Raw genomic sequence first — 20,157 nt, 5'->3', positions numbered from 1 at the left:
GGCCAGAGATAGATGAAGGAAATGAGACGAGTTGAGTTTGATCGATTATTAGCGAGCGTTCAGAAGTTGGTTGACTGCGGAGAATGCGGAACAGTGGGAGTCCCCAAGTAAGCTTCCCTCGAGCCGGGTCGGGTGCCAATCACCGCTGCACGCCCTGCAGGTAAGACAAACCAAATAACAAGGACAGCAAATAAAAGAAAGGAGCGATATTAGTAACGATATTATTATTAGAACTGGGGGGGAACAGCTAGAGCAGGTCGACCAGTCGTTCTTCACCCAATTCGGTAAGTCATCGTCATCCCCGGAATGAATCCGCATTTAATTTACCACGGAGAATGTTTGGCTGTGATTGCTGGTCTGGTCACATTTTTTCCTTTTCCCAGATTATTATTGCTTTATCTCTATCTCGCTCTCGCTCTCTCTCCTCTTTTTTTTTTTCTCCTTTTTTTTTGTTGCTACTCCAGGCAGTCCTTTCTAATAATAGGTCAGACAGGAACCATGGCTGGCTTAGTCAGCCCGCATGTTCACGTGGACCATCTTGGCAGGGATTCATCTGAATCAGTTGTTGATGTCGAATCACTTTCGTATTTCCCTGCTATTTGCCGTCCTCCTTTTGTCTTTTATTTGTTTTAATTTCCAGTCCGTGTATTAGCCGTGACTTTATCCATGGATGGAGCATGGACTTCCGAACGCGGTCCAGCAAGGCGACAAATGATCTATCGCAAGCCCCAGACCCACCAAGCATCGGCGTCATTCTCATGTCAATAATGGATAGGCCAGATATGCTGTTCCAAGACTGGAGATCTTGACCATCTCGATGAAATCAACCGCTGATGAATAACCACATGTACCTCTACACTGGCGTCATGCTGATTGATACGCCTCAAATCGAGATTTATCCAACTGCACCATCCAGCTCTGGGCTCACCGCTACCAAGAGAGGGAAAGGAACAAGAAGACGAAAGAGACATCAAATTTCAGGATTCTTATGCCAGCTTTCTCCTGTATCAGCTCTCATCTGTGGACAACCGGCCCAGGTGATATCGCGCAGTCAGACTCTCCAGGACCCGTTCATGGGGAGCAAGCTATGCAAATTCCATGTCTGTCTGGAAGACCGTACGATACGTCCAGGTTATATAATACCCCTTCGGAATATACTTCCACAGAGTTGCTCGTTCGGCACACATCTCTCCGGGTCTGTGGCATCTGTCCAACGGTTATCAGTCATTCTTCAGACCCAGACGTGTATTCCCTTCGCCAGGTCGATGACCTCATTGGAACCCTTCGCGTTCTATTATATATACAGCTGCAGCACCAATACGATGGATGTAGTTGCTCAGGTATCCCAGCATTCATTCTCTTGCCCGATATATAGATTCACCTGTCATCATGCCCAAAACCACCTTTAATATCTTCCGCGGTTCCTCATCCAAAGAGATCGTCCCCGACACCACCACCCGCGACCTCCGACCACACGATGTCTTCATCGAGATCACCCATGCCTCCCTGTGCGGCACGGACCGGCTCTTCCTCCATAACGGCATGGCGCTGGGCCACGAAGGCGCCGGTGTCGTCCGCCAGGTCGGCGAGCAGGTCACAGCCCTGAAGCCGGGAGATGCCGTCGGGCTGTCCTGGATCCGGAAGGTGTGCGGGACGTGTGATCAGTGCATGACTGGTGCGTGAGATAGAGCATGATATGCTGTATATGGCTGATATCGTCCACAGACAAAGATCAATACTGCGACTTCAAAGAATCCTACGGCTCTAACGATCTCGATATCGGCACCTTTGCCAGCCACGTCGTCTGGGACGAGTCCATGGTCATCAAGCTGCCCCCGGGCCTGGAGCCCGAGTACGCCGCGCCGCTGATGTGCGGCGGTGCTACTGTCTGGGGGGCGTTGACTTCGCACGATCTTAAGCCGGGCGATCGCGTGGGTATCGCGGGCATCGGGGGCCTGGGTCATATGGCTATCCAGTACGCGTCGGCACTGGGCTGCGATGTCGTGGTGCTGTCCAGCAATGCGTCCAAAAAAGACGAGGCCATGGCGTTAGGGGCGAAGGAGTTTTATGTTACCGAGGACGCCCCTCGGGAGCAGATCAAGAGGCTACATCATCTGTACTGGTGTGGGAATTCACATCCGGATTTCTCCAAGTATGTCTATCGTACTTTAATTCTGATTATTCCGATCTTTTATTTCTTCTTCTTTCTTCTTCTTTTTCTTTTCCTTTTTTTTCCCCCCCTCTCTTTCAATGCAGATCTCCACTTCATGAATATAAACTCATTGAGCAGGATCATCCCCCTCATCGCCCCCGGAGGAAGCATTTACCCTCTCACAGTCAGCTTCGAGCCATCCGTGATCCCCCTCCAACCGCTCGTCAGCAACGGCATCAAGATCCAAGGATCCGCCTTGGCCAGTCGCCGTTCCATCCGCCGACTACTGGACTTTGTCGTCCTGCACGGCATCCGGCCCATCACGATGAGTTTCCCGCTGAACAAGGACGGCATCCAGCGGGCCTTTCAGGTGCTGGAGGAGGGCCGGATGCGCTACCGCGGCGTGCTGGTTGCGGAGCGGTATCTGATGACGAAGCCCATCGCGGAGCGACAACAAGCATGATGCTGGTAGAAGTTATAGACCTGCCATGTAAACCTGCCTCTGAACGTTGCTAGTCCAGATGCGGCTGGATGTATAGCGCTGTGGGTGGCAGTGACTGTCAATGTAAAACGAACGAATGAATATAAGAGTTTCCAGTGAAAATATGATTCATTGTTCCGCTTTACCTTTAGGTACCCTTCAATCCTCATCTCCATCCTCTCTCCGACAGACATCTACCTTGACCGGACTGTGCGGCTGCGTGATATCTTCCAGACTTTCTGTCTGCTCCTGCTCTGAGGTTCTGCTGCGCTGAAACGTCTTTCGCCCGGACGCGACCCGAAACACGTTCGATCGGGTATCCCTCGACATGGAGCACTTCATCCTGGCGAGATGGTACTCTTGGTTGGGCGAGGAGGACCTTCCCTGGCCTGATGATGAGAAAAGCAGTCGCGCCTTGGGAAACAGCCGCTTCAGTGGCTGTCGCAGATGCGGGATGCAGGTGCAGATCAGGCCGACGCTGGCCTCGATCGAGCTCCATGCCAGCGTCGAGAAAGACCCCCAGGTGCGGTCCTTGGTCGTCGTGCTGTCGACCAGCGACACCATGCGGATGATGCTCGCGACGCAGACGAACAGGCCCAGCGCGAACAGCACCATGACGCCCGCCTTCTTCAGCGCGCTCATCTGCAGCCGGTGGATGACGGGCAGCGGCATCAGACAGACCCAGACGTCCAGGAGGGTATTGAAAGCCGCCCAGCTCCAGCGGACGGCGGTGTTGTTGACGCAGGAGCCCTGCACCGACTGATTCCAGTACGCGTTCACGGGGACGCACTGGAAGATGGTGGAACCGATGAAGCCGCAGGTACTGGCTGCCAACACGGCGATAGTGGCGATGGTGATGATGCGGAATTTCGGCGTCGGGAAGAGTCGCAGGTAGAGCGAGAGGAAGGACAGCTTGTTCAGGCCGAGGGTGATCTTGTAGAAGATTTGGAACAACCAGAAATACTGCTCGAGTCAGTATGAAGATGAAAAAAGAAAAAAAGAAAAAAAATAAGAAAGTCAACTGTATACCGACCATCACGGCTAGTGTGAAGTCATCACCGCTGCGACTGATATCAGCTCGATGTCTCCCGAAGCCATATCGCACAGCTACAACAGTGTCAGTGACCCGATTGACTTTTTGAATTGGGATATCTACCCACCCAAGCAACCGATAACCGTCTCCACTGCATGAATAATCTATTTCTTGTCAACTCTGCTCTTTCTCCAAGACAACAAGACCAGCACTCACCGCCGAAAATCCGGCCACTATGTCATCCGTGCCAATGCCACTTCGCGTAAATGTTGACGATAGTCGGAGAATGACCAGAGAGATTGCAATACCGGTGACCGTCGTGCAGCCGATGGTGAAGTAGGCGCCTTGATCGGGGACGGGACCTGTTGCAGTCTCACTCATCTTGTCTCAGACGAGGCGAATACAAGTTGATTTTCCAGTTGACTTTCCACGAAGTCAGTGCGTTGACAACGAACATAGACACGTCTAGTGCAATGGCAGATCATACTGACAGGATGGACGTCCCGTGCAGCCGTATGAGCCTGAACAAACAGACACAGAAAGAGAAAGAGGGTATGAAGGCAGCCGACACCGGTGTACTGGCATAGCAATAGTAAACTATCTTGCAGAGATGAAGGTTGCACAGCACCCTTGATAAAAATAGTCTGCAGTGGTATGACTCGACAGCATACGCGGTGAAGATGGACAGACATGGCAAAGGCATGTAAATCCGAGTAACGTGCCATTATATCCCGAGATCTGCACGTCAGTCTTGAGACAGGATGAGATCGTTCATATGTCAATCTCTACTTATAAGCAGCATGATCTTGGATGTACTGTATGTACAACTGCCTCGACTTGCACCGAATACAAGTCAACTGATTGCTCCCAATGGTTTAGTCTTCCGTGACGAATGTGCACAAACGAACCAATCCATCTGCTCAAATGATCACAGCGTAAGTAATCTCACTTGCAAACATTACGACGCCGATCCAGGAATGCGCTTGTTTCATGTGGCCCTTGCCGACAGGAAACATTGGCAACGGACTCGATGGACGGGCCGCCCTTCCGACAACCTTGAAAGGTCTATCCTAACCCCCTTGCATATGTGCAGAAAGAGAGAGGATATTGAATGATCCTGAACAGAACAAATAATAGGGATGATAGGCGTTGTTCATCTCTAGGTCAATTTGTAGTTGTAATATGAGCAAGAATGTCGGTGTTTCCCCCCCAGAGGCATTTAGTGACTTCCCTCTGGACTGCAATTGGAAAAGGAATCTTATCAGATCTTGTACCAGACAATTGGAATGGTTGACAAAACAGGACCATAGACTGATTTTTGTAGCTATTAAAACACCATCTGCAGTTGCCAGCGTATGAACCTCGGTGTTGATCAATCATGGGACCCCACTACAGGGCATGTTTCTCCCCGACAGACAGTCCGTTCTATCTTGATGTGGTCGTTGATAATCACACAGATTACACTGTGGTACGTAGAATGAAGACGGAAGGGTAGTCACCAGTACTGTTTCAAGTGTTCGATGCAATTCTAGTAACGTAAGTCCAGTACATACCAATGAGCTGACGCGCACTACGAATGCTCTCTCTTGTCTCAATGGCGTATGATACACGGGTCAAGAGGAATACAGGGTTGATAGCAAGGGGAATTTGATGTAATGCTCATTGCTGCATAGTTAACTAACACTAACTTCATGACCCAACTGACTATTGTATGATTATATCTACTGTGCCAGATTACGCCAGTACCAAAGAAACATAAAGGAATTAACAAATACCAATAGTTAACTGAACTTATAGCATTGTGGTCCTTTGAGCAAGCACAAGATCCAAGACTAATATGATATAGAAATCATAAGAACTAAGCCATTAGTGCACTCTGGCCGCCAGTCCCGATTCCTTGAGATTATCCTCATTTATCCTACTTGTGAGGAATCTTAAATTCCAGTTAGACAGTAAATGTGATCTGCAACCCCATGAATGATAGCTGCACTGTCATCAGGCTTTTAATACTTTCACAGTTTCTTCCTTCCTTGCTTGCTCCTTTTCTTTTCTTTTCTTTTCTTTTCTTTTCTTTTCTTTTCTGTTCCTTCTTTGCTTGTCTGCATCTAGGCACTGTGCTCATTCCTTCTATATTCTGCTGGACTCGCTTACTTCCTTCTACCCACCTACTTGATGCTTTTCGGCCAACCACAGCAATGAGAAAGAAGAGGTATACTTGCTCTCCAGAATAGGGTGTGCTGTATAGTCTCCATTGACAAACATTCGTTCTATTCGTTCTGCTGAACACCTCTGGAATCCTGGACCTGGCAAGAGAGAAAAGGGATTTAGCTTTCCAGCACAGAGTAGCGTCCATTTATGCCCATTCCTACAGTCAATAGTTGTCCGTAAATGCACTTTTTTTTCCGGCAGAAATACCCATCTTACCCAGAACCTGAGAGGCGATAACCTTGGTTTATAATTATTCCAGATCAATCTGGCAGCACCTCTTGCTGGCGTTGATATCAGATCCGCAATCTAAACAATCGCATTTGGTTTCATATATTTCTGGTTACCTCCCGATATTGGTACGCCGATAATCCACCCAATTAATCCATTCTGATGTGGATACACGATATGTATCCCGTAGTTTCTCTTCTGTACAGAGACCTAGTCTACTTCCATTCAATCTGGCATATTGAATCTTATGATGATGATCTTGATAACAATTACCCAAATAGGACAGGGTAGTCTTGCATGGGGGAATCTTATCTCATTCTCGCCCCATACAAACCAACCAACTTTTGGCAGGTCCTGCCAGACAGAAAAGCATCAAATTTAGCTAAAGAACTCAAAATAATTTAAAGAAAAAAAAAGCGAAAGAAGAGAATAGGAAGAAAAACAAAAAAAAAAAAGACAAAATTGTGTTGAGAGTAGATATAGTCTAACTTTGTAACCGAAATGAAATGACATTTTTTTCCTATAAAAAAATAAAAATCAAATGAAAAGAGAAAGGGATTCCTCTTTTTACTTCGCTCAGCCCAAAAAGGGACAGACGCGATCTCAGCGGGACCTAATCTATTAGGTACCTAGTGTCTCATCGGCCGATTCCGAAGTTACATCTGCTAATTTAACCTCATCTGGTACGAAAATGGCGTGCGCAGATCAGCTGAGATTTTTTTTTTGCTGTATCGATGTACTTACTCTGTGGTACATGTAGTTGCCTACTTATGTAGGCAACACAGACATGTCCACGTGGTCGTGTATTCCATCCCGGAGAAGAGGCTTCTCTGTTTGATAGGCAGTACTAGCCAGCCTTGCTGTCGTCGCTGTTAAACAACCTCCCTGGACCCTCGTCACGAACAATGGCTGTCCACAGCGACAGCGGCATCATCGAGAAGGGGCTTGACGATCATCTCCCCCAGGCGACAACAGCGACGGCAGATGACGTGCAGATCGTCGACGTCCAAGAGAAGCAGAATCTTGCCCGGGGACTCAAACAGCGCCATGTGCAAATGATCGCTATTGCTGGTGCCATTGTACGTGCAGAACACCACGTAGTATATATTTGACATCCTGACGTCCTACAGGGCACCGGTTTATTCCTCGGGCTGGGATCTTCCATCCAGACGGGCGGCCCCCTAGGCGCGCTCCTTGGCTACCTCCTGGTCGGCCTCGTCGTCTGCGCGGTGCAGTTCGCGCTGGGCGAAGTGTCCGCTCTTTTTCCTGTGACTGGCTCCTTCGTGCGGCATGCCGAAGTGCTCGTCGACCCGGCGCTGGCGTTTGCCATCGGCTGGAATGTCGTGTACGGCGCGTTCATGAGCGTGCCCAGCGAGATCTCCGCCGCTGTCGTGCTGATCCAGTACTGGACAGACACCAACGCCGCCATCTGGGTCACCGTGCTGATCGTGCTGTCCGTCCTGGTGGCCGTGCTGTTTGTCGGCGTCTACGGCGAGGTGGAGTTCTTCTTCGCCATCCTAAAGATCCTGCTTGTCGTGGGCGTCGTCATCATGGGCCTGGTGATCGATCTGGGCGGCGTCCCGGGCCAGCCTCGTCTGGGATTCCACTACTGGAAGGATCCCGGCCAGTTTGTCGAGTATATCGGTGACGGCCCCTGGGGTCGGTTCCTGGGCTTCTGGGCCGTCATGAACAACGCCGTCTACTCCTTCTCGGGCGTCGAGAGTCTTGCTATTGCAGCGGCAGAGACGCAAAACCCGCGCCAGAACATCCCCAAGGCCTGCAAGAGGGTCTTTGTTCGGATCACCATCTTCTACCTGGCTGCTGTCTTGATTGTGGGTATGCTGGTTCCGAGTAATGACCCCCGACTCTCTGATCAATCAGGAACGGCAGCTCAGAGTCCATTCGTCATTGCAGCAAGTGCTGCCGGAATCAAGGCAGTACCATCGATTGTCAACGCAGTCGTCTTGACTTCTGCGTGGTCTGCATCCAACCAGAGCATCCTCGCTGGCACTCGAACGCTGTACGGGCTGGCTTTGAAGGGCCATGCCCCGAAATTCTTCCTGTGGACCACGCGCTGGGGAGTTCCCTACATGTGTGTGCTCCTGCAGGTGGCATTCTCCCTGTTGGCCTACATGTGCGTGTCCAATGGTGCCCTGACGGTCTTCTACTGGCTGCTCGACCTCACCGCGGCGGGAGTGTTGATCTCCTGGATCACGATTGCCCTGAACCACATCCGGTTGATGCGCGCTCTGAAGGCGCAGCAGATTTCCCCAGCTGAACTCCCTTGGCATAATCGTGTGACAGGATTTTCATCGTGGTTCGCTCTCATCAGTTGTAGCATATTTTTGCTAACGGGCGGCTTCACGGTATTTACCAAGGGCAACTGGGACGCTGCCGGCTTTGTAGCGTCGTATCTGTAAGTAACATCTCCGTGGTTTATTTGGCGTGTCTATCGGATCCTGATTTCTTTCAGAGACATTCCACTAGTCCTGGTAGTCTATGGAGGCTACAAACTGATCAGAAGGACGAAGATCGTTCCCCTGAAGGAAGTTCCCCTGCGGCAGGCTCTAGACGAGGCATACCACGATCCGGACAATGTCCCAATCAAGAGCAGCGGTTGGTCGCGACTGAATATCCTGTGGGGATGACGAGTTGCTTATGGAGTGAATCAATAGACATTATATAGCATAGACTTTTGAATAACTTATAACAACCACCACCACCACCGTACTCTGACCATTTCCCAGGGATAGTGACCTCTGAATCTCTATTACTTGATACCCAGTGAATCACCCTCACCCGTAAGAAGCCTCTAGATAGTCGGCCAGTTTGGTCGTATTCGATCGATTCATGGATTCTTGATTCCAGTCATTATACACTAGACCCCAAATGCTGAAATATGATGGGCACAATGAATAGAATTGGTTTTCGGCCTCAGCGTAACCATCCTCTGAACTACGGACTACCGATATTACCATTCCCTATCCTTTCTCTAACGACTTTCATCTTGAAGACTTGGGAATCGACATGCTTATTTTGACCACGTTATCTCAGCGACACGACAGCTAAATAGTAGGTAATGCAGAGAGGTATAAACTCAGCACACTTAGTTGCCCACAGTTACTAACTACCACTGCTGATACGAACAGAATTAACCACTCATCGTTTTGCTTCTCTCCCCACTGGCAGCATCGTCCAATCGAAATCAGCTGATTGTTACTACTCATCACACCGGAAGCTTTCCGATATCAATTGAACACTGCACCACCAAAATTGCGTGATTGCATCCCTCCATCTGCAGTTGCATATTCTATTAATCAATTAATTCTTTTATGTCGAGCGAGCTTGAAGATGGCTTCCGAGCTGTGCGATTATACCCTGGCTTTTTTTTCTCATTTTCTTTTCCTGTTCTTTGCGATTACTTCGCGGTTATAATAATAGACGCGCTTCACACCTTTGTTTATAGAGGCTAATTGAGTTGATTGAAGCATTTCCTCGTCTGAAACTCTTTCTTCCGCCATCAGCGACTTGAAATGGCGCAGGACAATCCCGCAGAAGCACGACTGGAAAAAGAGACAGCAATTCAACAGCCTGCAGCAACGAAAGATGGCACAGCAACGACTGCAAGAGACGTTGCTGGCGATGGCGCCCTGCAGCTCCTCGCCGCTGCCTCCGACATCAACTTCAGCGAGCTAGACGTCGACAAGAGCCGGGCCCTCGTGCGCAAGATCGACCGCTACATCATGCCGCTCATCTGCATCGTCTACTTCCTGCAGTACCTCGACAAGATCGCCATCAGCTACGCCAGCGTCACGGGCCTGACCCAGTCTGCGCACCTGCACGGCAACCAGTTCAACTGGGTGTCCAGCATCTTCTACTTCGGCCAGCTGGCCTTCGAGTTCCCGACCATCCGTCTGATGCAGGCTTTTCCGCTTGCGCGTTATGTCGCTGTGAACGTCGTCGTCTGGGGCGCGCTGCTGGCGTGCATGGCGGCTTGCAAGTCGTTTGCCTCGCTGATGGTCTGCCGCACGCTGCTGGGCTGTGCTGAGGCGGCGATTGTCCCCGCCTGGGTTGTGTTTACATCGCAGTGGTACCGCAAGGAGGAGCAGGCCTTCCGGGTGGGCGTGTGGTTCTCCATGTGCGGTTTCGCCCAGATGTTCGGGGGGTACGTGGCCTATGGCGTGGCTATCCATGTGGGCAGCGACCCTCATGCAGCCCTGCGCGGATGGCAGATCATCTTCCTAATCCTGGGGCTGCTGACCGTCGTCGTCGGCGTTGTTTTCTTCTTCATCCTGCCGGACTCGCCCCTGACGGCGGGCTTCCTGACTTCAACAGAGAAGGCGCTGCATGCAGAGCGACTCCGCGGGAACGAGCAGGGGATTGGAACAAACGTCTTCAAGAAGGAGCAGTTCTACGAGGCGCTGCGCGATCCCAATACGTGGTTTTATTCCTTCTGGGTGTTTGCCGCCAACATTACCAACTCCATCGCCACCAGCATGGGCAACATCCTTGTCACCGGCCTGGGGTATTCGGCCACCGAGAGCTTGCTGCTGGTGACCCCGCTGGGGGCGTATGAGGTCGTCGTGCTGGTAGGGTTGACATATCGAGCATGAAGACCAACCAGCGTCTGTTCTGGTGTATTCTCGGTCATATCCCGTCCATCGTGGGCGCCATCTTGATGGCCACCACCAACAGGGCACCAGCCCTAGTCGGTTACTATCTATCAGGAGGCGTTCCCATCGGCTGGACGACGATTCTGGGCCTAACCAGCACCAACATCGCGGGCTCGACGAAAAAGATCACCGTGGCCTGCATCCAGACCATCGGCTACACCGTGGGCAACATCATCTCGCCGCAGACGTTTCAATCAAAAGATGCACCGCGCTACCTGCCTGCGAAGATCGCCATCTGCATCCTGTACTTCCTCATCACGATTGATCTATGCGTTATTCGCTGGATTGCCGTCCGAGAGAACAGGAGACGGGATCGCCAGAAAGAAGAGCTGGGAGAGTCCTACGTGGTCGAGCAGAACCACGAGTTCCTGGATCTGACGGACCGTCAGAATAGCGAGTTTAGATATGTGCTCTGATGAGATTCAACTTTAGAAGTCTTCTAGACTAGACATTGCACTAAAGACACCAATAGAAGGATGACCACTCCACATTATTATATATCAGAAGAATCAACTGCCTACTGCCTTCGAAACTGGATCAGCAGTCTCCTGGTCCCCCCACTCGATGCTGTCGTAGCCATGCGCTCGCAAGTATTCTTTCCACTCGTCGTCTCCATTCTCGAGATTCCGCTCCGGATCGGGGATGAGGAACCACGACACCAGAGCTCCCAAGACCGCAAAACCCGACCCGATGAGGAACACTGCCTGCGTTCCTCGAAACTCATCGTCCCCCCAGTGCGCGAGAATTGGCTTGAAGACTTCAGTCCCGATGGCAGCTCCAGCTTTGCTCCACGCAGCCGCGAAGCCAACAGCATGGCCGCGGATCGCCGTGGGAAAGCTCTCGCTCGAGGTCAGGACGATGGTCGCGCCGGGACCGACCTCTCCCAACGTGAGAAAGATGCCGTACAAGACGATGAACAGCGGTAAGATGGTCTGGATCGGGCCCAGCGCGCCGCCCAGGATGAATCCCAGGAGCGCCTGCAGGATATACCCCAGCGCCATCGTGCGGCGACGGCCGATGCGGTCGGACAGATACCCGCCGATGAACGGGCCGGGCACGTAGAAGCAGTTGATGAGCGTGCCCCAGGCCATGTTGAGCGTGAGCGACGAGCCGGCGTTGACGCGGGTGAGGATGGTCGACGAGAACAGCCCGAAGGGGTACGAGATGTAGTTGTAGATGAACCACGAGGCGCAGACACCTAGCAGTGGGCGCCAGTATCGCTTGAAGGCCAGCCAGTAGGGGATCCTCTGTTTACGCATCGAGCTCTTGCGATATGCTGAGCTGGTGGTCATCCGGTAGCGAAACCAGAAGATCGACAGGGGAGGAATCACCCCGAGGGCCAGCGAGACGCGCCAGACAGCTTCGTAGTGTTGGACTTGCTGGTGGAAGCAGAGCAGCACGAGCAGGGGGACGAGAGAGCCGAACGCAAAGCCCAAGTCGGCGGACAGGTCGCCGATCATGGCGAAGATGAACCCTCGGTTCTTGCGCACGGCGGAATTCTCGTCAGTTGCCTCGACGGCGCCTGCGCCTGCGACGGGGTACTCACTGAAAGCCATTGTCATGTTAGTCTGTTGTTGTTGGACGTCATGGACAGTGAAGAAGTATTGTACTCACCCTCCAGCTCCTACCCCAGCGATGCCACGAGCAATGATCAACATCCAGAACATGCCCTCCGGCGTCGTCCCGCTGGCTGCTGCGCTCAGCGCGATGCCCAGAACAAGAAGCACAGTCGTTAGAATGGCTCCAGTCTTGCGGCCTAACTTATCGGCCACATAACCAAAGGAAAGCATGCCAATGATCATGCCCACCATGAACGCATTCGACAGTCGCGACGCTACCGCCGTGGTCAGGGAATCAGGATAGATGACCGCCATAATCAGCTCGAGGTTGCCAATGGTGGAGGCGTTGAACCCGTCGGATCCAATCGCCAGGCCGGAGAAGATCACCATGAGCAGGACCGATAACTTGGAGTATCCTCTTTCAGTCATCCCTTCGGCCGCGGGATCTTCTGTTGAGTCCGCCTGTGTGACATCTGGCTTGGTCGGTTTTTCGACTTGCTGAGAGAGCTCCGTGACCTCCATCGTATCTATTCTAAAACCCCTGTTGCGTTTGTTTTTTGTCTCGTTCTCGATGGTCACAGGAAAGCCTCCCAAAATCGCGTCAATGTCGTTTCACAAGATGAGAATATAAGAGGCCTAGAAAGGCGATGGATCAGCAATTGCATTGACTCCTCAGCCCCTCATCCCTCTCTTCCTAAAATCGCGAGACTGTTACATTGATAAATAGGACAGTGACCGGCACTAGCTAAGTACTCCGTCATAAAGCTTGGAGAAATGCAGATTGGCCAATTTCTTATCTTGGATGCGGAGTAAGCCGTGTATCAGACTGTCATCGGCTGCTGGTCCAATAATATCCAATTAATGACTGATTCCTGTCTAGGTCGTCACAAGCCAGGGGCAGTTTTGGTATTTTCTTCCCATTTCTAGCACGGTAATATTGACGATGCTACTGCTGTCCATGGCGGACAGGACTTCCTATTTCAGTTGGATTTCAGTATGTCGGCGCTAATAGTAAATAAATGGTTGATATCTCGTCGCCGGCGATAAACCATCATAATCATCATCTGATAAGCGACAAGCTAAAGCACGGAAGAGGTTATGCTGAATGTGGTAAAAGATTGGAGGTAATCCGTTCGTCCTATCTCTCTTCGTTATCTTCGCTTCGAGCGTCCAATTATTGTCTGGTTCGGATTGAGAATTGAAGGTAGTTCTGACATCTAAGATAATAATCGTTTCTATATCTTTTTTTTTTAAAGAATGCTTATTAAAAAGCCTATCGTTTCGATCTTTCCCCATCTTTCTTAGTCTTTTTATAGTAGTTAGGTCGTTTGTCCGTCATATAAACATCGGACTCTGACAACTTGAAAGGGTTTAGTGCTTCTGTTTTACTCTTAAAAATTAATCTTGGCAGTTCATCATCTATTTATATCTGTCAAGAGGTATAAAAGAATCGAAAGAGGTGTACATAGATTACGCAAAATAGAGCGAAAATAGTACGCCTGGCGTCACAAGTGACCTTGCCTCTACAGGAAAAGGGACAACCTGCCAAGTATTCTATCAATGCAGCCGTTCGAGACGGTCTTAACCTGAAGGCTAATTAGTAGATTCGTGATATCTCTTTGCCATTCCAGGTCATCTTCCTCAACACCGCCAGAGAACCAATTCATAATACTGCTCATTCTTGCATCTCACCACTCAATTACCGTCTCAATCCCCGGCTTGTCCAACCGGCGCTCCTCCACTGTCTTCAGCACCATCCGCGCCCGCTGTACGCAGATGAGATACAACGCCACCGACCAGGCGATGATTCTCGCAGATCCAGGCTCCTTCCGAGCAGGTGCTGCTTCGACTGACGCTAGCTGGATTCCTTTGAGGGCAAGCCTTCTCCTCAGACAGCATTCCCACCTCCGCGATCTTCGCCCCCAGCGTCGTCTCCCAGATCCCCTCTCGCCGCGGGTGCAGTTTCAGCAGCCGCAGGGCCCGTCGCTGAATGGTGGGCTCTCGACAGCGCGTCGCGACCAGGTACAGGGGCTCAGCAACGCCCATGGCCAGCGAGAAATACGGCCGGTCCTGCAGATACTTCCCTGTAAAATCATGGCGCGTGTAGACGTCGTGGTCCTCAATCGCGAAATTGCCCGGTTCGAGAATCTGCTGTGCGAAGTTGACCAGAGTCGCGAAGTCGTCCACATACTTGTTGTACCCGAGTTGGCCTTTGCGAGGATCGACCCTCAGCAACGTCCGAGCCAGTACGCGGCGAACCTGCACGAAGCCGATAGCATTCGCAGACATGATTTCCTGTGTCGTAGCCAAGAAAGCCGCAAACCGCGCGTCCTACGCGGCGAATTTCCGGGCATACATGTCCTTCTCTTGGATGATGGCTGGACTCTGTTCTGGGGCGTCGAACTTGTCCTTCTTGACGAGCTGTATCACGCTGTTGCAAAGTCCCTCCAACTCGATATAGGTCTGGAGGAGGGACTTGAAGGGCACCCCGTTCGACAAGATCATCGGCTTCTGGTGCCATTGTCTAATCGAGGTGTTGTCCATGAGACTGCGAGCTTGGGTGTCTAGTCGGGTGACCATCAAGGACAGTGTGTCCACTGAGATAGGACTGTCTGGCCGATGTAAGATGTTCTTCCGCAGGTGTCATTCCTCGAGGAGCCTCAGCCCGTTGTGGACGTGGATGAGGGCTTGTAACTGACGACCCTACTTTGTATTAAAGGGATCAAACTCCAACGCTCTCTAGTCACCACTTCATATATCACTACCCCAAGCTGACCAATATCTGTCTGAATTGAGTATCCATTGTCGTCGGTAGTCTCCATATTGATATGGGGAGGCATAATAGATGACTCAGTAAAGTCACAGAACTTGATAGAAAGGTCCGAAATAAGGAGGAAATTGCGATTAGCAATGTCTACCATAATAACACAACAATCATGTATATGTACAAGGGCATGAGCCATTTCACAGAACCATGAGAGTTAAAGAGACTTAGAGGGCCGATTTTTGGTCAAATAGGTACGTAGATCTCCATTTTCCATGAAAGCTAGCTGAATAGTCATCTCAGAAAAGCTGATGCAGGGCACGATGCCATCACACTGCCCTAAGCGCCGATAAACATCTTGCTCACTCTAGATGACCTCAATATTGACTTTCACGTCATCATCAGTACTACTCTTGTATCTTATCGGCATTTTGACTGCAGTTTTATCGCGAAGGACTACCAGCCCTGACCTGCCATAGCCAAGAATTTGATCTCTGGGAATAGGATTGCCGTCAAGGTCCACAAATGGTGAGGACATTATCATTGACGTCCGGGAAAAGAAGGCAGAAGAAAAATGGTGGAAATTGGATTCAGTACTCGAATTGAATGAAAGTAGAAGTACTAGATCATGCGTTGCCTGGGTTCAGGCAGTGTTTGAATACAGGTAAATCAAGCCGTTGTTTTAAGGGAGCGAATTTGGCACGTGATTTGTGCCATTCGATGTCTCAATTTGAGGCGCAGTCGACCGCGTTGAAAAGGTCATATGCCAGGATGGTGTGATCATCACTGCTGCAGCAAGCATCGTGGACGGAGTTGACAGCGGGACACTGAATCCTTCAAAAGGCGTACTCTGCACTGGTGCGATGATCAAAGGCCGCACAATGAGTAATTTCTCGCCTAGCATGTTGTGGAGAAGTTGCTCAGTCAGGTGCTTTGCATATGCGTAAGCGTATTGGAAATTTATTAGCATATTCCTTGAACTGCACTGGTTCACTATGTTTCTGAGCCTCTTCCCACTCAGCAGCCGTAGTATCGTACTCGCTGCCGGCAGACGGATAAATGCGCTCTTCGATGTCCACATCAACTGTGTCACTTCTTGTCTGGTACAGGTGGGCATTAGCAAACGCTGTTGAGACATAGACAAATCGCTCCAGGTTTTCACCACATTCCAGGGCAAAGCCGGCAAGCTTTTCACTGGCGCCGATGATAATATCCTTGATCTTCCCTAACGGGCGGGCCACATTGATCAAAGAAGCGGCGTGGATGATGATGTCGATCTTGGGCCGGAGTGTCGATAGGGCAGCATTGATGTCCATCTCGACGATATCACCGTTCAGTACGGTGATATTAGTCGCTTTGCAGAGCTTCTCAGCGTCTTCATCATGAAGCCATCGCTTCCATTTCTTTTCAAGATTCCTGTTTTTGTTTCTTAGCTACATAAATCTACTAACGCGAACAATGGACAAAGAGTAAACTTACGAGCGACCATTTCTGCAGATGATATATATGCACTGACTGTCGGAGCCTTGGTAATGATTCGGTGCACAAGTGCAGTACCCAGGAATCCTAAGCCACCGGTAATCAGGATGTGCTTTCCAGAATACTTTTCCCATGATGGCAGATCCCAGATATATATTAGTCAATAGTATGTAGGGACATGTTGTTAACAGTAACATTATGTACCGGAAACGCCCTCCTTCCGAATAAGGTAGCACAACATGCCTTCCTGTTAACAAGAACCTGCATTCATTGCGGAGGATGCCCGCAGGCGTGCTCTTACCTTGTCTGGAGATAAATTCCCAAATCCCCCCCGAGAAAACTTCCTCCAAACAGTCCCCAATTCATCATTCTACATGGCTTTTCTTACACTCCAATATCAATACAAATGATCATCGAACTATCTTAGCAGTGCAGAACGGAACTGGCATTGGCAATGCCTTCGATACTTCGTTCATTCCTTCTCCTGGCGGTGGCTGCCACTGCTCTGGCAGCCCCGTCCATAGCAAAAGCTCCTCCAAGGGACGAATGGGAGGAATGCGAAGCCCGTTTAAATGGTGAATTGCCTTACTATGTTCCTCCGGACTTTCATTTTTCGGGTACCGTTCGTCGATACTACGTGGCGGCTGAAGTCGAGACTTGGGATTATGTTCCTTCAGGTACGAAGACCTCGTTCTGCTTTCGTCACATCTGCTGACAAATGTCTTGTCTGTCTAGGCTGGGACAACTGGCTCGGTGTTCCAATCGAAGAATCTTGGCGGGCCCAGACTTATGGATACATCCACAATGCCACACGCATCGGAACCAAATACGACAAGGCCCTATACAGAGGATACACGGACGCCACGTTCGAGGAGAGAACGGAACAGCCGGACTGGCTTGGGTTCCAGGGGCCGATCATCCGCGGTGAAGTCGGCGACATGATAGAGGTTAGTCATTCACAAATTGAAAATGTCTCTATGCTAAATTTTAGAAGGTCATGTTCGTCAACAAGATGGACCATTTCTTCTCGAGCATGCATTCGATGGGGCTGTTCTATACCAAGGAAGATGAAGGCTCCGTATACTGGAATGGGACTAACAGCGTTGCCACCGGCGACGCTGTCCCCCCGGGAGGATGCTGGGTCTATAAATGGTGAGTGCTTGATCTCGTCTTGTTCTGCCATGGCTGAAGATGGCGCTAAATATACGTGCAGGCTCGTCCCAGAAGGCTCTGCTCCCAACCACGGCCACGACAGCAGGCTGTGGTCCTACCACCCCTATGTCAGCATGTACGAAGACCTGGATGCCGGCTCCTTCGGGCCCGTGATTGTCTACAATCCCGGGAAGATGGAGTCTGTGATGAGACAGAACCGTGAATTTATTGTCCTCTACTCAGACGAAAAGGAGTGGAATTCCTTCCTCGCCCTGCACAACGCCCGCAAGTACATCCCCACCGTGGCCGTCGCGAACTTGTCGGACCAGTATCCACAGATATCCCGTGGGCGCAGCAATTACAGTATTTGGTATCCGCAGTTTATCAACAACCCGAATACGAACGTCACGAGTGACATGGCGCCGGAATTCTACTCTGTAATCTTGTCCCCATTTCTGGCTTTTCTTTCATGTTAGGAAGAATGACTGCTGATATCATGTGCACTCGCAGATAAACGGCTATATCTACGCCAACAACCCGCCCTTCGAAATGTGCATCAACGACAGCGTCATCTGGTACCTTTACGACATGGGCTCGGACACGCACGTCTTCCACCTGCACGGCGACAATATCATTGACCCGGTCACCGGGGCCATTTCCGCCACGGTCACGCTGAACCCGGGCCAGATGGTCAGCGTGAACATGAATGCCTATAATACCGGCTGGTGGTACTTTATTTGCCATTTCACCGAGCATCTCAGTAAAGGAATGGAGGCAAATTATGTCATATATGGGCCGCCCTACGACGAGGAATGTCCGATTGAACCGTTGGGGGCATAGCTGCTCCTGTCGTTAGCATGGGTCCTTTGACTCGGCTGTCCTCAAATAGCCTTAGATACTATTCATAGTTTATTACTAATGCATCTTCCTTCATCGCCTTAGCTCTTGGAACGTATCCAAGTATTCCACGACCAGGCCCTGTAGTTCCTCCGTGTACCTGATGCATTTCGCAGACCAAGCAATGACGGGTACTCTCGGACTAAGTCCGTCCGGGCCCATTGCCGAAACACGTGTGCCGAGCAGACAAACATGCGGAGTAAATCATATCCTGGGGTAAATCCGGGGTTCAGTCCGGAGCCCCATTGATTCCCGCTCGGGAGAAGTCCGAATAGTAAACTACCAAGTACGCCAGCTAACTAGGTCCATAATATTGGAGGGAGGGGTTACGACCTCTTTCTCCCCTACGTTGTTCCTCTTGAACATATCCAATCCATCCATGAGCTCATTCTTCGGGAGGGAGGCGAATCCTCAAAAAGAAGATGTGAAATACCTGGAAGACCACCCGCAGACAGCAGACGTGGAAACAGACATCTTCCATCGTAAGGGATTGCCCGATCTATCTCATCTCTGCCAACTTGTGGACCGCCTCACGAATGTTTCCTGCAGCTGAACCCGAATTCGCCAAGTACATACCCGGTGGATATTCCCCGGCGCGATGCATGCGACTGCGCGGTCGGTCCATGACCTATGCCATCTTCGCCTTTGCCGGATGCGCCATCACCTTCTTCGGCTAGGACACGGCCGTCATGAGCCAGGTCAACAACAACCCGGTTTATGAACAGCGCATGGGCGTGGCCAGCGGCAGCGCGAGAGACGCGGCGGCTATCGGTGGGCTGGTCAGCTTGTGGTGCGGTGGTTTTGCGATCGGTATGCCTATATATACTACCAGCTACAAATCATCACCTATGATCAATAGCTGAGGCGAAAAAGGCGCTTTTCTGGTCGGGCATACTGCAGACGTTATTGGTCGTCTCAAGACGATTCAAATCGGCTGTATCTGGGGCATCCTCGGAGCGGCCCTCCTGGCTTCGGCGCAGAACATCACCTGGCTCCGCGTTTGCGCGTGTCATCAGCGGCATCGGATGCGGATATCTAAACACGACGGTCCCGGTCTGGACGTCTGAGCTCGCCGATCCGCACCTTCGAGGGGCGTTTGTGGCTGTTTATTATTATTATTATTATTAATCAAGTTTAACGTCCATACCGAGCCTTTCGGCTATGACAGACCCCGAATCACGGGCCACAGCCCCTATCTAGTCTCTAAACTCATCCTTGACCATTCTGGACCTTTTCCTCGCCCCAAACCACCTTACCGTGCAGGGCCTTTGGGCATTAAGTATGCCCTCCTTGGTGTTGTCACCGTATGGGTGTTACCTGCCTGCTGCAGGCCACCCTCCCCTGCTATCCCTCCCCCTCTCGTTCTGCCTCTTCCAGGACCTCCAGCCCCCATTCATCATCCTTATGAGCCCCATCTACTGCCCGTGCCTGGTCCCACCGGGGGCAACCTATGACAGTGTCTGCTAGGAACTGTAGCAGGGCTCGTGAGGCTTTGGGGTTCCCAAACAGCCTTCCTTCTGGATACTCCTCT

General features: G+C 50.9%; 11 protein-coding genes across 11 annotated transcripts; 6 read left to right on the top strand and 5 right to left on the bottom strand.

The window, feature by feature from the left end:
* Positions 1-1,389: 1,389 nt before the first annotated feature.
* On the top strand, positions 1,390-2,615 carry VTN77DRAFT_1342 (uncharacterized protein; the record flags this gene model as incomplete). The annotated part of the gene is made up of 3 exons (XM_069417063.1): positions 1,390-1,675; positions 1,726-2,152; positions 2,291-2,615. The coding sequence occupies 3 exons, from the start codon at positions 1,390-1,392 to the stop codon at positions 2,613-2,615; spliced, it is 1,038 nt and encodes a 345-aa protein (XP_069272983.1).
* Positions 2,616-2,792: 177 nt separating this feature from the next.
* VTN77DRAFT_1341 (uncharacterized protein) lies at positions 2,793-3,305 on the bottom strand (the record flags this gene model as incomplete). Its single annotated transcript, XM_069417062.1, has 1 exon — positions 2,793-3,305. The coding sequence occupies one exon, from the start codon at positions 3,303-3,305 to the stop codon at positions 2,793-2,795; it is 513 nt and encodes a 170-aa protein (XP_069272982.1).
* Positions 3,306-7,007: 3,702 nt separating this feature from the next.
* On the top strand, positions 7,008-8,750 carry VTN77DRAFT_1340 (uncharacterized protein; the record flags this gene model as incomplete). Its single annotated transcript, XM_069417061.1, has 3 exons — positions 7,008-7,181; positions 7,233-8,518; positions 8,576-8,750. The coding sequence occupies 3 exons, from the start codon at positions 7,008-7,010 to the stop codon at positions 8,748-8,750; spliced, it is 1,635 nt and encodes a 544-aa protein (XP_069272981.1).
* Positions 8,751-9,635: 885 nt separating this feature from the next.
* VTN77DRAFT_1339 (uncharacterized protein) lies at positions 9,636-11,191 on the top strand (the record flags this gene model as incomplete). The annotated part of the gene is made up of 2 exons (XM_069417059.1): positions 9,636-10,672; positions 10,711-11,191. The coding sequence occupies 2 exons, from the start codon at positions 9,636-9,638 to the stop codon at positions 11,189-11,191; spliced, it is 1,518 nt and encodes a 505-aa protein (XP_069272980.1).
* A 93-nt stretch (positions 11,192-11,284) lies between these two features.
* On the bottom strand, positions 11,285-12,856 carry VTN77DRAFT_1338 (uncharacterized protein; the record flags this gene model as incomplete). The annotated part of the gene is made up of 2 exons (XM_069417058.1): positions 11,285-12,320; positions 12,390-12,856. The coding sequence occupies 2 exons, from the start codon at positions 12,854-12,856 to the stop codon at positions 11,285-11,287; spliced, it is 1,503 nt and encodes a 500-aa protein (XP_069272979.1).
* Positions 12,857-14,041: 1,185 nt separating this feature from the next.
* Positions 14,042-14,623, bottom strand: VTN77DRAFT_1337 (uncharacterized protein; the record flags this gene model as incomplete). The annotated part of the gene is made up of 1 exon (XM_069417057.1): positions 14,042-14,623. The coding sequence occupies one exon, from the start codon at positions 14,621-14,623 to the stop codon at positions 14,042-14,044; it is 582 nt and encodes a 193-aa protein (XP_069272978.1).
* A 42-nt stretch (positions 14,624-14,665) lies between these two features.
* On the bottom strand, positions 14,666-15,156 carry VTN77DRAFT_1336 (uncharacterized protein; the record flags this gene model as incomplete). Its single annotated transcript, XM_069417056.1, has 2 exons — positions 14,666-14,946; positions 15,111-15,156. The coding sequence occupies 2 exons, from the start codon at positions 15,154-15,156 to the stop codon at positions 14,666-14,668; spliced, it is 327 nt and encodes a 108-aa protein (XP_069272977.1).
* Positions 15,157-15,780: 624 nt separating this feature from the next.
* On the bottom strand, positions 15,781-16,711 carry VTN77DRAFT_1335 (uncharacterized protein; the record flags this gene model as incomplete). The annotated part of the gene is made up of 3 exons (XM_069417055.1): positions 15,781-16,029; positions 16,085-16,514; positions 16,578-16,711. 3 exons carry the CDS (start codon positions 16,709-16,711, stop codon positions 15,781-15,783), a joined length of 813 nt encoding a protein of 270 aa, XP_069272976.1.
* Positions 16,712-17,589: 878 nt separating this feature from the next.
* On the top strand, positions 17,590-18,569 carry VTN77DRAFT_1334 (uncharacterized protein; the record flags this gene model as incomplete). The annotated part of the gene is made up of 3 exons (XM_069417054.1): positions 17,590-17,729; positions 17,791-18,166; positions 18,240-18,569. The coding sequence occupies 3 exons, from the start codon at positions 17,590-17,592 to the stop codon at positions 18,567-18,569; spliced, it is 846 nt and encodes a 281-aa protein (XP_069272975.1).
* Positions 18,570-19,005: 436 nt separating this feature from the next.
* On the top strand, positions 19,006-19,303 carry VTN77DRAFT_1333 (uncharacterized protein; the record flags this gene model as incomplete). The annotated part of the gene is made up of 2 exons (XM_069417053.1): positions 19,006-19,108; positions 19,176-19,303. The coding sequence occupies 2 exons, from the start codon at positions 19,006-19,008 to the stop codon at positions 19,301-19,303; spliced, it is 231 nt and encodes a 76-aa protein (XP_069272974.1).
* A 12-nt stretch (positions 19,304-19,315) lies between these two features.
* Positions 19,316-19,693, top strand: VTN77DRAFT_1332 (uncharacterized protein; the record flags this gene model as incomplete). Its single annotated transcript, XM_069417052.1, has 2 exons — positions 19,316-19,436; positions 19,500-19,693. The coding sequence occupies 2 exons, from the start codon at positions 19,316-19,318 to the stop codon at positions 19,691-19,693; spliced, it is 315 nt and encodes a 104-aa protein (XP_069272973.1).
* Positions 19,694-20,157: the final 464 nt, after the last annotated feature.

Source organism: Rasamsonia byssochlamydoides, assembly GCF_041956645.1.
Source record: "Rasamsonia byssochlamydoides strain NRRL 3658 unplaced genomic scaffold VTN77scaffold_122, whole genome shotgun sequence".
In the NCBI taxonomy this organism is placed as follows: domain Eukaryota; kingdom Fungi; phylum Ascomycota; class Eurotiomycetes; order Eurotiales; family Trichocomaceae; genus Rasamsonia; species Rasamsonia byssochlamydoides.
This window is presented reverse-complemented; position numbering and strand designations above follow the sequence as displayed.